The sequence below is a fragment of the Equus quagga genome, unplaced genomic scaffold, assembly GCF_021613505.1.
Source record: "Equus quagga isolate Etosha38 unplaced genomic scaffold, UCLA_HA_Equagga_1.0 146_RagTag, whole genome shotgun sequence".
Classification (NCBI taxonomy): Eukaryota; Metazoa; Chordata; class Mammalia; order Perissodactyla; family Equidae; genus Equus; species Equus quagga.
The window spans coordinates 3,500,838-3,516,955 of NW_025796728.1; the positions used below are offsets into that span (position 1 = coordinate 3,500,838).

At 35.2% G+C, this 16,118-nt stretch overlaps 1 protein-coding gene across 4 annotated transcripts in view; it reads left to right on the top strand.

The window, feature by feature from the left end:
- LOC124232997 (NF-X1-type zinc finger protein NFXL1) overlaps nucleotides 1-16,118 on the top strand; it is a 55,898-nt gene that overhangs the window by 27,867 nt on the left and 11,913 nt on the right. For all 4 annotated transcript variants that reach the window (XM_046649993.1, XM_046649994.1, XM_046649995.1 and 1 more), the window contains exons 13-19: nucleotides 1,188-1,308; nucleotides 1,538-1,697; nucleotides 2,438-2,529; nucleotides 5,353-5,374; nucleotides 5,786-5,926; nucleotides 11,534-11,700; nucleotides 14,857-14,926. In XM_046649993.1, the coding sequence (XP_046505949.1) occupies nucleotides 1,188-1,308; nucleotides 1,538-1,697; nucleotides 2,438-2,529; nucleotides 5,353-5,374; nucleotides 5,786-5,926; nucleotides 11,534-11,700; nucleotides 14,857-14,926 (773 nt within the window). The remainder of the gene's footprint in view (nucleotides 1-1,187; nucleotides 1,309-1,537; nucleotides 1,698-2,437; nucleotides 2,530-5,352; nucleotides 5,375-5,785; nucleotides 5,927-11,533; nucleotides 11,701-14,856; nucleotides 14,927-16,118) is intronic.

The window sequence follows — 16,118 nt, forward strand, 5'->3', positions numbered from 1 at the left end:
ATTTGTACAATACAGGTATGTTTTTTCCCTATGGTGCTTTTTACTGTTGTTTTCTTTTTCCGTGTTCAGTATTTGAATCAAAATTCTAGCTCCTGTTTGTTTTAGGGAACTATTTTGATCTTTTAAAGGCTTTAACCAGACTATTTTTCATCGTTAATCTGTTTCTTATTAGGTTAACTGCTATTCATTATTTTGCTTGGTCCTGACACTAGGCAGCAGTCTCTTAAGATATTCATTCCTTAGCTGAAGCCTCTTATTCCCTTCTTACTATTTCATTTCTAGTGGGGTACCTTACTGGGAAAACTAGAGTTGGAAGAAAGCCCTTAAGATCACGTCAGAGCCTCAAGGAGAACTTTATAGCTGTTTAAAAAGGTTTTTTCATTTTTTGTGTGTGTATTTCTACCAACTTACCATAACAAAAGAAGATAAAAGCTGAAACCCAAATAACTTTTCCTTTTGGAATGTTTAGGAGTATTTGGAAATATAGGCTAAAATCAGGGTTTACAATTTAGTCTTTTTACAAAGCATGAGTAGTAGAAAATTGACTGTACGTGTTGATAACCTCATGAGAGAAGTTACTCTTATTGGGAATTTATCTAAAAATAATGTACTTGAATAGAAGTATGTATGAAAATAAGCCAAAAAGATTATTGTTAACATTAGGTTTTCCAAAGACTTAGATCCATTTTGCTTGTGTAGTGTTGAATGAGTAATGTGGTAAATTTGTTATTTAGAACAAAACTTTGGGCAAATTTTAAGTCAAATTCTAAAACTTTTCGTTGAAATACCAGTGTAGATATAGAAAAGTACACAAATCGTAAGTGTACAGCTTGAATTTTTACACACTGAATATAACCATGTAACCAGAATTCAGATCATTAAACAGAATTTACCAGCATTTCCAAAACCCTCCTTATATCCTTTGTAACCATCATTCTGATTTTGAGCATTGTAGGTTAGTTTTTGCTGCTTACTTTATGTAAATGGAATCGTGTACTACATGTTCTTTGTATCTGGCTTCTTTTGCTCAGTGTTAGGTGTGTGACGTTCATTCATATCTTGTAGTTTCTTCATTCTCCTTGTACAGTATCCCATTGTGCAAACAGACGAAACTTACTGATTCTACTCTTGATGGACATTTGGGTAGTTAAGAACATTTCTTTTTAAGTTTCAGACTTTGTTTTCAGGTAGTTGCTATCCCTGCCCAGAAACTGTAGATGTGAAGTGCAGCTGTGGCAATACAAAGGTGACAGTGCCCTGTGGCCGAGAGCGCACCACGAGACCGCCCAAATGCAAAGAGCAATGCAGGTTGGTACGAAGCTCTGCACAAACGTACATCTGGCGTCTTACAAATTTAAGTTTGTATGACTTTTTATATTGTTAGTATTTTCAATTTTGTTTTAATGTGTTAAAATATTAATATTCACAGTATGCTCATTCTGTATGGAATCAGAAGATATGTAAATAGATAACTGCACTTTAGATATAATTGTTCAGTGATCAAAAGTAATTAAAAAAATTGTACTTTATGATTTAGTCGACCACCAACTTGCCATCATACAAGTCAAGAAAAACATCGCTGTCACTTTGGCTCTTGTCCTCCATGTCATCAACCTTGCCAAAAAGTTTTGGAGAAATGTGGTCACTTGTGTCCTGCTCCATGTCATGATCAAGCATTAATAAAGCAAACTGGCAGGGTAAGGGAACAATATTATTAAGAGATAGTGCATTGCTGTGGGTCATATTTTCTTAATTTTACTTAGTCATTCAACAAACAGTGATTAAGTACTTATTGGGTATTAAGGACTGAGATAGGAGCTGGGGTACAAGGTAAATAAGACTTGGTCTTTTATCTTAAGAAGCTCACAATATAGAAAAGGAGAGAAATCAATAAACAAATGTGTGCTGCAAATACTGTGTGATAGGCATGTTATAATGATGATACAGATGAATTTGTCAGTCTTCCTTCATATATTGTGGTTTAGGGTTATAGTTATCTCCTGGTTCCCTCAAAGATTTATTCACGTGTTCAATGAATATTTATTGAGCCCTTACTGTGTATTAAGCATTCTTCTAGGTGCTGGGGATACAACAGTGAACAAAATAATGGAGATTATGTTCTACTGGTGGAAGCTGGAATTTACATATCTGTTTCTCATTCTCCTTTTGGCTTATGAGAAGTGAAAGAGGCTACTCTGCCTTTGTTCTGAAATTTAAAAACTGGAGTCTGTCTCAATTTTTAATATCAGATGTGTGTGGAGAGGAAAATGTGATAGAATACAGATGAAATAAAATATTTCAGTGAGCACAATTCGTTGATTATTTGAAAAAATTTCAACCTGCTTGAGTGGAAGATACATGGACATATTTTCTTAGGTTCTTGTAATTGCCATATGATTTAATCCCTCTGACTTAAAATTATATATTTTACTTGTAGCACCAGCCTACAGGCCCTTGGGAACAGCCTTCTGAGCCAGCATTTATTCAGACTGCATTACCTTGTCCTCCATGCCAAGTTCCTATTCCTATGTAAGTATTAGAATTTTAGCTTTTTTAAAAAAATCTTTTGACATAGTTCAGAGCGTGTCTTAAGTCACCTTCTTCCTTTTCTCTTTGTTCAGTTTATCATTATTTCAGGCCTAGCCTGTGCACTAGCTTCTCTGTCTTCAGCCTCATTCATTTTCTGATGTATGTTACATAGTGTTGATCTGCAGATTCAATGCCATCCCTGTCAAAAGCACAGCTGGCTTTTTTTACAGAAATTGAAAAGTTGACCCTAAAATTCATATGGAAATATGAGTGATCTGGAATAACTAAAATGGCCTTAAAAGTAAAGGACAACATTAGAGGGCTCACGTTTCCTGATTTTAAAATTTAGTACAAAACTACAGTAATCAAGAATGTGTGGTATTGGCATAAGGATAGACATACTGATCAATGAAATAAAATTGAGAGTCTAGAAAGAAACCCATATATTTACAGTCAATTGATTTTTTACAAGAGTGGCAAGACAATTCAATGGAGGAAAGAATGTTTTTTTTTTTCCAGTAAATGGTGCTGGGACACTGGATATTCACATGGAAAAAAATGAATTTGGATCCCTACCTCATAATATATATCAATATTAACTCAAAATGGTTCAAAGACCTACAAATAAGAGCTGAAACTGTTAAACTCTTAGAAGAAAATGTAGATGTAAATCTTTGTGCCCTAGGCAGTGGTTTGTTAGAGATGACACCTAACGAAAATTGAACTTTATAAAAATTAAGTCAAATCAGAGGACGCTATCAAGAAATTGTACTTCAAGAACACTGTCAAAAAATTGAAAAGACAACCCACAGAATGGGAGAAAATGTTTGTAAGTCATGTGTCTTGTAAAAGTGTGTTATCCAGAATATATATATAATTCTTAAACTCAGAAACAAAAAGACAAATAATCCAAGTGAAAAATGGGCAAAGCCTTTGAATAGACATTTCTTCAAAGAAGATCTACAAATGGCCAGTAAATACGTGTGAAAGGATGCTCATTATCATTAGTTATAAGGGAAATGCAAACCAAAACCACAATGAGATACCATTTTATTCCATTTAGGAAATTAAAAAGACATATAATAAGTGTTGGTGAAGATATGGAGAAGTTGGAACCATCATACAATGCTGTTGGCACCATAAAATGTCGTAGCTACTTTGGAAAACAGTTTGGCAGTTCCTCAGGAAACTAAACAAAGAGTTTCCTTATGACCCAGCAGTTTTACTCGTAGGTATATACCCAAGAGAGTTAAAAATATGTGTTCACAAAAAACTTGAACGTTCATAGTAGCACTATTAATAGCCAAAAAGTGGAAACAACCCAGATGTTCCTCAACTAAGGTATACATTTAAAAAAAATAGTATGTTCATACAATGGAATATTAATTGACAATAAAATTGAATGAAGTACTGATATACGCTATAACATGAATGAACCTTGAAAATATGCTAAATGGAAGAAGTCACAAAAGGTCCCATATTATATGATTCCATTTATACAAAATTTCCCAAATAGACAAATCTATAGAAACAGAAGGCAGATTAGTGTTTGCCAGGGTCTGAGGGAGGAAGAAATGGCAAGTTACTGCTATCTGTCAACTGGTGAATGGATAAACAAAATGTGGATTAGTTATACAGTGGAATATTATTCAGCCATAAAAATGCGTGACTTAGTGATACATGCTGTAACATGGATGAACTTCGAAAACAGTATGCTAAGTGAAAGAAGCCAAACACAGAAAACCACGTAATGTTTGATTCCATTTATGTGCAATGTTCAAAATTGACAAATCCATAGAGACAGAAAGTAGATAAGTGGTTGTCCCAGCAGCTAGGGGTCGAGGACCATGTGGGAGTGACTTCTAATAGTTATAGGGTTCTCTTTGGGATTATGAAAATATTCTAGAATTAGATGGTGGTGATGGTTGTATGACTTTGTGAATATATTCAAAGCCACTGAATTGTACTCTTTACAAGTATACATTTTATGGTGTACGACCCGTTCAAGTTAACTCTCATGAAAGGTGTAAGGTCTCTCTGGATTTTTTTTTTTCTGTGCAGATGTCCCTGTGTTCCAGCACCAACTACTTTTTAGAAAAGATTATTCTTTCCCCGTTCAGTTGCCTTTCTCTTTTGTCAGAGATCCACTGACTATAATTGTGTGGGTCCATTTCTGGGGACTTTATTTCTGTTCCATTGACCTGTTTTCACCAACCTGTTTTCATCACTGTCTTGATCTCTGTAGCTTTATAGCCAGTCTTGAAGTTGGGTAGTCTCATTCCTCTGACTTCATTCTGCTTCACTACTGGATTGGGGTTTTTTGTCTCTCCGTATAGGCCTTAGAATCAGTTTATTAATATCCACAAAATAACTTGCTGGGATTTTGATTGGAATTGTATAGAATCTAGATCAAGTTGGGAAGAAGTGATATCTTAACAATATTGCACTTTCCTATTGGCAAACACGGAATATCTCCATTTATTTAGACCTTCTTTAATTTCTTTTATCAGTGTTTTGTAGTTTTCCTCATATAGATCTGTATATATTTTGTTAGCCGTATACCTAAGTATCTCATTTTTTTGTGCTAGTATAAATGGTGGTATGCTTTTAATTTCAAATTCCAGCTCGTTGCTGGTATATGGGAAAGCTCTTGCCTTTTATATATTAACTTTGTATCCTGCAGCCTTTCTATAATCACTTATTTCCATATGTGTTTATTTTTTATTCTTAATAAAACAAACTAGTGGAGTTAGCCTCTTTGGTTTAGGTATTATCTTTGAAGAATTTATAATATTTTCATTTCATTTTATTTTTCTCTTGCAGGGAATGCCTTGGGAAGCATGAGGTGAGTTATAGGCACAAGTTTTAAGTAAAGCTTGTAATCTCTACCTCTTCTCTACTAGGATTGTTAGAAATAACAAAGTTGAAGTATTAGTTTAGTGCTACAAAGGCAAGAGTTTGCTAATTTTAAAAATATACAGTGCTTTTATTTGAGACTTAGTCGATGTATATGGATTCACTACAGAATCATTACATTGAATCTCCCTTTTAGGAATAGAATGTTTTGCTTGTTGGCATTCATTCTTTGGGTTTTTTTTGATAGGTTACTTTGGTTTTGATAATAACTGTTATAGTGAAAATGAATTAGACCTTTGTGAAACTTGTTCTCACATGATAACAGAGTCATTTTGGAAACATGGGTCCAGAAGGTTTTGTGTGTGTGTTGTGCTGATTTTCCTTTTTTTTTTTTTTAAAGGTGAGTCCACTACCATGCCATGCTGTAGGACCCTACTCTTGCAAGAGAGTTTGTGGCCGAACCTTAGGTTGTCAGAATCATACGTGTATGAAGGAATGCCACAAAGTAACTGAAGTTGATGCCAGCACTGGCAAAAACAAGGTAATGTCTTTAGGTCGAATGTATATATGCTTATAGTATGCTTGAAACATTTTGTTCAATAATTATGCCTTAAATATTTTTCCATTTTGATATTAACTTCTTTCCTCTTTCTTGCCTCATCCCTTCTTCCTTTGCTTTCCTAGGAGAATTAACGCTAACAGCTTACTGTATGTGGCTCTATATCTTTGTGCTGGCTCATAACAGTATGCCTTTTAATGTGGTATTCGTTACATATTGTACCTGTGTTGTTACTGAACCAAAAGTGGGTTCGCCTCTTGGCAGAGTTAAAATCAGACTCTTGACCAGAAGTAGTTGTCACACAAAGTAGAACTTATTTGCAGCAAGTAGGAGGCCACGTGGAATCATTTCCGAAGTTGTGGCTGTCCCTGAACAAAGGAAAGCAGAGGCCTTTTATTTCCATTGGGGGATGAGTATTCAAAAGGGAGAGGTGGGTATTTGCATGCACAGGCTCAGTTGGAAAACATGCTTCCCACATACACTGCAGGTGACGGTAATAAGGCCTAAGATCGTCCTGGAGAGATCTTAGCATTGAAAATGAGGCAGAGGTCATAGGCGTAGCTCTTCTGGTGAGGCTTGGTCTGGTTTAGGGTGGTTGGTAATTGCATCTCTTAAACAGTTAAATGCTTCCAACCCACCCTTGAGTTCCTTGGGGCAATTAGTCAGTGATGGTGCTACTACATAGGATTTGATTTTATGATAAAAGTACGGAAATTATGTATCTTGATAGTAGGTGGCAATATCACCTCTAGTTCTGTCCATTCATATTTCTGAACTTAGTCTGGAGCATTTGCTCCCAGCTATTTTTCAAACCTGACATGTATGATAGATGATGTTCACAATTTTAATAAATTCCTAATCTTTCATTGAAAGTAAGGTAAATAGCATCACAGATGTGGGGTGTGTGTATGGGTGTGTCAAATTCTGTAAAAGCATTTTATAAGCATATGAGAAATTAGCCATTCAAAGATCTCTAAAATTGCCATTTTACAAGGAAAAACAAATGCAGCGAATCAAATTTTAAATAATATTACATTCTATTTTTAAAATAATTGTTTTTCCTAAACTTCCATTCTATAGGCAATTATGATAATATTAGCAAGTGTGCATAATGAAGAATAAGTCATAAATTTTAAGCTTCATTTTTATTAAGTAAGATTAAATTTATGAATGTTTAAATTATTAGTATGAATTGTGTTACTGAAATTTTCACTTGCATTGTTAGGTTTTTTGTCTTTGATTTAGTAATTGTAATATATGACAACCTAAATGTCAGCAATATTCTTCCTCATGTGCAGACATACATGTAAATATTTTATAATTTCTTCATTGATCTGTGCCTTGATCCTCAATAAAAAGGTACTCATGATAAAATGAAAAACATATTGGAATTGTAAAATGAAACTAACAAATAATTATAATGATTCAAAACCACTTTAGTTAGGGTATAGCTGCTGTACAGCTTTCCTCTAGATTTTCAGAACATCAGATGAGTAAGAAAACCTCATTTTAAGAGCTGATATCACAATGATGGAATTCTCTTGGATTATCCCACCATTGCTTCCTGGGCAGGCCATGTGGCAAGATATGGATTATAAGTATGTGCAGTTCTTCTCAGTTGAGCTACAAGTGCATTCCTGTCTCCCACTCAAGGAAGGCTACTGCAGTGCAAATGAGTGAAAATTATGTTATTTGGGGGATAACTTTGCAATCACTCTAATTTATATATTAAAAGCTAAATAATTCAGAAACTTTTAAAAATTAATTCCTTACGATAACACCTCATTTGAGACCCACTGGAGAAAGGCTTCTAGTATGTATCTCTTGATCCACATGCTTCTGGAATTTGTAATACGGTTTTTAAACTTGAGTTGTAGCACAGAGCCTACAACATGGCAGGTGTTCAATAAGCATTTATTGAATTCACTGGAATCAAAGCTCTATTGCTTTTAACTCTACTCTGGTCTCCTTTCCTGGCCTTACCCTCAGATGTCGGTCCAATCAAGGCTATTGTTATGTGTGATGGCTTTGATTGCTACCATGAGCAACAGATAGCCCTATTGTCTAATTCATTGGCTGTAGTGAGTGGAACTGTGATTGATGGGTGAGGTTCAGGTGAGACTAATGGCAATTGAAATGGTGTGTGTTTCCCAGGCAAACATGGTCTCAATTTTTTTTTTTTTTGGTGAGGAAGAGTGGCCCTGAGCTAACATCTGTTGCCACTCTTCCTCTTTTTGCTTGAGGAAGATTGTCACTGAGCTAACATCTGTATCAGTATTCCTCTATTTTATGTGGGATGCTTCCACAGCATGGCTTGATGAATGGTGCTAGGTCTGTGCCCAGGATGAGAATCTGGGAACCCCAGGCCGCCGAAGCGGAGTGTGTGAACTTAACCACTACACCACTGGACCAGCCCCTCAAATATTTTTTGAGTCACTGAAAGAAGAAATACAGTAATGAGGATGGTCTTTTCTCTTTGGGGGAAATCTGTCACCAAAAATAAGTAAAAGGGAGAAAAAAATATATGTACATAATTACACATACATTTACTACATAATTATGTTATAGACCCTTGCCACTCAGAATGTTGTCTGCAGACCCTCAGCATTGGCATCACCTGGAATCTTGTTAGACCTGCAAAATCTCAGGCCCCACCTAGCATTTTAACAAGATTCCCAAGTGATTAATCATGTTCAAGAATGTTTGAGAATCACTGCTAAAGGCAGTGCGTGTGATGTGTCACGTTTCACTGATTTTTTAAAAAAAGAATTTCATTATTATCATCAAACTTGCTAATTATTTCAACCATTAAAAAGAAAGGATAATTCTGTAATATGATAGAGGTGCTAATTATCGCTACAATTACAATCATATTACAGTACATAAATGTATCAAATGTGTTGAGCACCTTAAATTTACACAATGTCTAATATATTTCACTAAAATGGGAAAAAAGAATTTCACTTATTAAGATTAGTTTTCCAATTTGTGATAATAACCCAAATGTTTATTCTGCTTTCCTTTCACCATCCCCTGACTCACTAGGATCTCTCTCCTCCCTGGATTTCCAGAAAGTTGAATGAATCAGAAAAAACTCATTTCAAAAACTGGTGTGACTGATTGGGGAATTATTGTGGATTATCCCAGTATTGCTCCCTGGATTGAAACTTCTGTGTTTTTTTTCAATGGAAGTAATGGTTCCTTTTTTTTTTGGTGATGAAGATTGTCCCTGAGCTAAAATCTGTTGCCAATCTTCCTTTTCTTTTTTTCCTCCCTGAAGCCCCAATATATAGTTGTACATGCTAGTTGTATGTCCTCCTAGTTCTTCTGTGTGGGATGCCTCATCAGCATGGCTTGATGAGCGGTGTGTAGGTCTGCATCCAGGATTCAAACTGGCAAATCCAGGGCTGACAAAGTGGAGCATGAGAATGTAACCACTATGCCACTGGGCCAGCCCGTGTTTTTTTTTTTTTTATGAGAACTGCATAAGATACTTGACAGCCAGACTTACTGTATTTCCTAGTTAAGATAGTCTCTCCTAGAGGATAGAAGTTGATATTGGAAGTTATCCAGGAAGATAGTTTAGCAAGTACAGATTCAGTGATTTTTTTTTAATAGCTGGAAGAAGTTTCATATCATTAGTATAAATCTTGTTTTGCTGATAGGGAAACTGAACCTTGTCTAGTAATGTGTCCATGATTACACAACAAGAGAGTAGCAATTCGGAGATTAGTATTGCTGATGTCCTAACTCCCAGCCCAGTAAGCTCTTCTACTCATGTTATTTAAATGGAGGTTATTGCAGATGTACCACATAGCCAGGAAGAAACAAATGGAATAGACTGTGTTATCTTTGGTTACGTTTGTGTATTTTGTAACTCATTGCCTATCCTTCCAGTCTTTCTCGTTTCAGAAGGTTGTATCACCATTTTTACCCAGTTGTGCGGATTAAAGACATAGGAACATTGCTTGATTTCTTTGTCTTCATTGTCCTTGTCCCACACAAATCTTGTTAGGTTTATCTTCAAAATAGGTCCCGAATCTCACCATTTCTTATAACTTCTGTTGCTAACATCTTCATCTAAGCCACCATCACCTCTTGCCTAGATTTCTCCAATATTTTCCCAGCCAACCATTCTACTCCCTCTTTTGTCTTATCACATCAGGCAGATTCATCTTTTAAGAATGTGAGCCAGTGTCGTCTCCCCGCTCAAAACCCTTCAGTAGCTTTCAGTCACTCTGAGAATAGAATCCAAGGGCCTTACGATGGCCTCTGAGGCTTTATAATGACCCTGCTCCAGACTACCTTCCCCACCTCTTCACTCATCACTCCCTTGCTTGCTGACTTCTACTTCTGTTCTTGCTATTTTTTGAGCATCCCAAGTTTATTCTTACCTCACAGCCTTTGCACTTACTTATTCCTTTTCTCTGAAGCTCCATATTCTTATGGCTCTCTCCCTTACTTAACTCAATTTCTGTTCAACTGTGCCCTTTATCAGACAGGCTTCCTTCTTGTTGCTACTATCACTCTCTCTTATCCTGTTTTGTCTTTTTTCAGAGTATTTATGAAGACAATTCTATTATGTTCTTTACCTTCCCCACTTAAATGAAATTCCTTCCTTAGGTCAGGGATCTCTCCCATCTTGCATATTCCCAGTGTGTGCAACAGTGCCTGGCACATAAATGCTGAATAAGGATTTGTGGAATGAATGAATATACTTTTTAAAATTAAAAAAATAAAAATTACTCATAGAAGAATGTTTTCATAATTTTAAACACTTTTTTTAATCCCATGTGTCAAAAATAGCTAAAATTTTATTGATTTAATAATTCTTTTGTACTCATGGCTGTACTTAGGAATAATAAAAGATGTTTAACCTTTAAGATCTAAGCGTCCATGTCTGTAGCTCTCTTATTTTACCTCATGTATGACGTGAAAATAAACAATATCCTGCAATAAAAATTTAACCTTCTTTAGTAGATAGATACTTAAATTATTAAATTACTAAAGCAGCGAGGTGCCTTATTAATTACACACTTTGAGCTTCCTTTATTTGTAAATGTAATTTAATTTTGGTTCATTGAAGTGCATAAAAAATGAATTAAACTGCTGGTCATTGTCCTTTTTGCCCTCTATATGTGTTTCTCTTTGGGAGGATGAGATTAATATCTTCAGAACATTGAGTACTTTGGGAATCTTTATTGATCCCTTAACTGTGTTGATTTCTTTAGTTTGGTGATGATCATTCTTATCAGGTGGAAGTGAATTGGTAACTTTTTACTGTTTTTTTCCTGCCACTGACTATTCTTTAGGAAGTAATTTACATTTTTAGTAGGAATACTTCATATAATCAAGTTCATTTTAAAGGTGACACAGTTTGATTTAATGAGTTTTGTGGACAAAAATCTTTGTGAATAAGGGTCATATTGGTTTTCTTGCTGTTCTTCATTTTGAATATTTTTAAAATGAGTGAAAGCATGTACCATTTTGTTAACTGTGTTTCTAATATATATATAAATTTTAGAACAGTAACATATAAAAATGTTAGACTTCTGTACTTAGGTGCTCTATTTTCTTGCTGTTTTTCAGGCTGGCCCAGAATGCCTGCAGTGTGAAGAAGGGTGCTCTAAGTCACGGCCGCCAGGCTGTCCTCACCCGTGTGTTTTGCCATGTCACCCTGGAGAATGTCCTCCTTGTGTTCAGAGGCTTAGAATAAAATGTCACTGCAAGATCACAAGCCTGTATGTGGAATGTAGGTAAGTGGACTGAGGAAATATTCTTGTTTTACTACAGTTAGTTTAATTGGTGTGCTTTTATAATTCAGGACCCACTACTGTATACTTTAAGGAATAGTTGTCAGTATACTTCTTAGACTCAGGAGGACCACATTTTCCCATAGAGACCTGGAAGGAAGACATATAGAAAACTTCACCTTCTAGGTACTTCACCCGAATTTCAACGAGGGCAATTCTGCTTTCTTCCATTTGGGGATTTTGTATAAGATTTTGTTAGGAAAAAAGTCATATCACTGCTTTTAAAAAAAAATAGGAGAGGGCCAGTGCTGGTGGCCTAGTGGTTAAGTTTAGCATGCTCCACTTCAGTGGCCCAGGCCCCGCTCTTGGGCATGGACCTACACTCCTCTGTCAATGGCCATGCTGTGTTGGCAGCCCATATACTGAAAAATAGAGGAAGATTGGCATGTGTGTTAGGTCAGAGCAAATCTTCCTCTGAGAAAAAAAGAAAGAAAAAGAAAAAAAATAGGAGAAACACTCCTGTAACAGATCATTCAAATAACAGTGTCAAACTAGAATTTTCTTGGATTGAAAATTGACTTGCACATAGTTACTTAGACATAGTTTTTAAATTATAGATTTAAAAGATAGGGTTTTGCTTATTAAAAATGTTGCTGTTATAGCATTTATCATATGAGGGTATGACCTCTATATTTTCCTTACTTAAAAAAATGCAAATTTTTGCTTGTGGATTATGTGGAGGGAAAAAAATTCACATTTTTTTTCTATTTAATCATGGTCTAACACAATTTACCTAACTTGTTCAGCTCCATTTCATGCAAGTCTATAAAGTGGGCTTTTTGTAAGTATATTTTACTCAAGTTAAATTTGGGAATATGACTTCATTTCTGACTTTTTGAGCATAAGTACTTCTGGAAAAATGTCTGTTAATATTATCTTAAATTTGTGTTTGCCACTTAACACTGTAGACTTATGCTTTGTTCGCTTGTGAAAGTCAAATTTTATTCTTTTTAAATATTAAAATTATTTCATTGAAGGTTTAAAAATAAAATGTTAAAACTAAACTAGCTTTAGGGGGCTGGCCCCGTGACCAAGTGGTTAAGTTCACCCACTCCACTTTGGTGGCCTGGGGCTTTGCAGATTTGGATCCTGGACGCGGACATGACACTGCTCATCAGGCCATGCTGAGGCAGCGTCTCACATAGCACAACCAGCGGGACCTCCAACTAGAGTATGCAACTATGTGCTGGGGGGCTTTGGGGAGAAGAAGACGGGGAAAAGAAGATTGGCAACCTATGTTAGCTCAGGTGCCAATCTTTAAAAATAAAAATAGCTTTAGAAGGTTTTTAGGGAGAGTTAAGAGGGCAGTTTTGCTATATTAATGGGGGATACTGACAAAAAGAGGTGGTTTTGTTTGGTCTTGCAGAGTCCTAAATTTCCCCCTCTCGCTTCTTTTTCTCTTTATCCTGTACTCTCCAAAGGCCGTCTTTCCCTTTTTACCTTCTTCCCGGAGTGCTGCCTTTCCAAGATTGGTTCCTTAATTCTTGTGCACTTTTAATAGTCTCTGCCCTTTAGCTAGTGCTCTGATCAGCTGAAACTTTTCGGTATTTTCACACTTAGGGTGGGCTTTCTTTTTCTGGTGTGATTTTAGCTCTGCCCCTCTTCTTTTTTCTGCTTAGCTTTTCCAGAACTTCACTAGCTCTCTCATAGCACTTACTATGGGAGCTTGAGAAATAGCTCTGCTAGGAATGGATATTTATTTTTCTACTTAAAGGTAATTTGAAGTTTGTGGAAATTTTGATCTTCTAATTATGCCGAGGTCTTGGGATTTGAGTGATTTTATTTGTTATTGATCAGCTGAATGGTTTTTGCGGGTTGTGTGGATACATTTGGATTGAGCTGGCTTCCGTTACTGCAGCTGTCCAGAGTTCCTTTTTCCTTTTCTTGAATACATATTTAATGTGCATGTTTTCATGCAGAATTCTTCAGTCTCAGTATTTGTTCTGATAATTTCATTTGCTTTAATTCAGTGAGTTATTTCATAAGTCATCTTGTCCTTTTAGTCCTTTTCTGCTGCATGTAACTATGTTTTATAGAAATTAGGTATAAAAGATATAGGCCTTGAAAAGTAATTAATTTATTCCTAATTACAGAGTAACAGGAACAAAATGATATTAACGCAAGTTCAGCAGTGAGTGCCATACTTGTAAGAATGAAAATATACAACTTTTATTACAGCCAGCATAAAAAAGTCTGTGATATTGTTAAGTGAAATTTTGCCAAGAAAATTGCAGGTTATCTTAGAGTACATTTACAACGAATTTGTTACAAATACTTAAGATAATTTTGAGGTTAATGAGGCTAAACTTATGGTATGTTTTGGCAATTGTGTCTGGAAGGGAAATAGAAGCAGGAAAAGAAAGTATCAAGGAAAGAGAAGGAAGGTAATGGGGAAGAGGAAAAGGAGGTCCATGTGATAGGGGTTTTTAGATTGTCACTAGCTGCTGACTCATGCGGTGTCTGGTGGTTCTGTTCAACTACCTATTGGAAAGTAGTTTTATTCCTTGGTGTTTGTGACTTTTTCTGAATTACCTACCTACTGGGTCAGAGAGAAAAGCACAGAGTGATCTAAAATGATCTAATCTAAAATGAATGAACTTCCAACATTAATAGATGGCTTATCCAAAAATGACTGAAAAAAAGCTTTTCTAATAAGCTTACTTCATTTCCCACTGACTACCTTCAATTTGAAGAAACATATTAAACCACTAGTTTTTAATCTTTTATGAAGAGCCTCTAAGAAGAACTGTAATTGTGAATAATGATTGATCTATAGGGAAAGATAGTACAGCAACTATTAAAGAGAGGCCAGGCACAGGTGCTATTTCATGTGTGTTTTGTACTTCTTGCAGTCTTGCCCTTTTGGCATTTAATTTGTTGATAGTTGATAAAGGGCTGGATGGCTTGATTTATCAGAATGGTTAAGTAATTTGAAGGTAATTGTCATGGAGACACACTTAAAAATATTTTTCAGGAGAAAATGAAATGAGTAAGATAATTTTATGGATATGCTTGAGATTGTGAAATATTTTTTGGAAACTTATGCTTTAAAATGGACTTTGGTTTAAATGTTATCAAAACTTCCTCTCCTGTTTTTAGAAAAATAACCACAGCTGATGTAAATGAAAAGAACCTTCTCAGTTGTTGCAAAAATCAGTGTCCTAAAGAGGTAAGTTTTAATAGATCCTTTTAAGTTGTATTTCTTGGGCATTGCTTCTCTTGGGTTTTCTATTTTCTTGTTTGGTCATCCTGTTTCAGGTCTTTCACTGGAAATGTGGGTCCAGAAAGAAAAATGTGATTGCTCTCTGTAAAAGTGTAATACATATAGTTAGGGTAGATGCACATCTCTTTATGAAATTTGGGGATATTAAGGATAGGAATGACCCTTAGAAGATTTTTTTTTTAAGCATTTTAAAGGTACCTTGTATACTTTATACACTAAAATTTTGACCTAATGCTTACCCCTCCCCAGAATGTGATTCAGACTTAAAGTATAGACAGATGAAGAACTGTGTGGTCCTAAGGGTTAGACAGTAAGTCCATAGTAGGTTTTTAAAAAGCAAATACGTCTCTATGTGTATGTGTGAACTTGAAAGTTCATTGTTATTTTGAATTAATTAGTATAAAGCATTCATATGGTATAAAGTTTTGTTTTTAAAGATTCTGATGGTTGTATATGCATTGTATTCAAACTAAAATTATCAAAAATGGTTTCAAAAAATTGTTCAGAGTAAAAAGGTAAAAACTCACTAGTGATTTATCATGACAATACTTTGAGAAACCAAAGTTGTGCATCTGTATTTGGCCAATCTAAAAGTAAGGGTGCCCCGTTTTTTTTGGTTGGGGACAGGGCAGTGACAATTATTTGATTTCGGTGGACATTTATAAAGGAATCCTTTTGATTTATAGACTTATTAATAGTACCTCTTTTCTTTTAATTCTTGGTCTTTATACACTTATCTAAGTGTTTCTCATCCTATTTAGAGTCAGGAAGAGATGGCAACAGTCTTCAATATAGTAGTCTCTTTAGTTAAATAAAAACAGAAATCAATGCATGATAGGCCTTTTTGTTAACAATGCATATTTCCTTTTAACTAAAACTTTGGGCTTTTTATGATTTCTGTTTAAGAAGTGTTGGAACAAGAACCTGGGAATGTCAAAATTTATGTAAGATTATATAAAGGAGACCATTTCAAGCAATAAATGATTATTTTAATAATCCTGTCTTTGTTAATATAAGTAAAACTAGGGGCATAGAATATTTCAAATTTAATTTTCTGAATTCTTCAAATCTTGAGTTTTCCCTTGTTAAAATAAATTTTCTTCTGTCCGAGTTCGGATCCTAGTAATAGGTCGTTGAG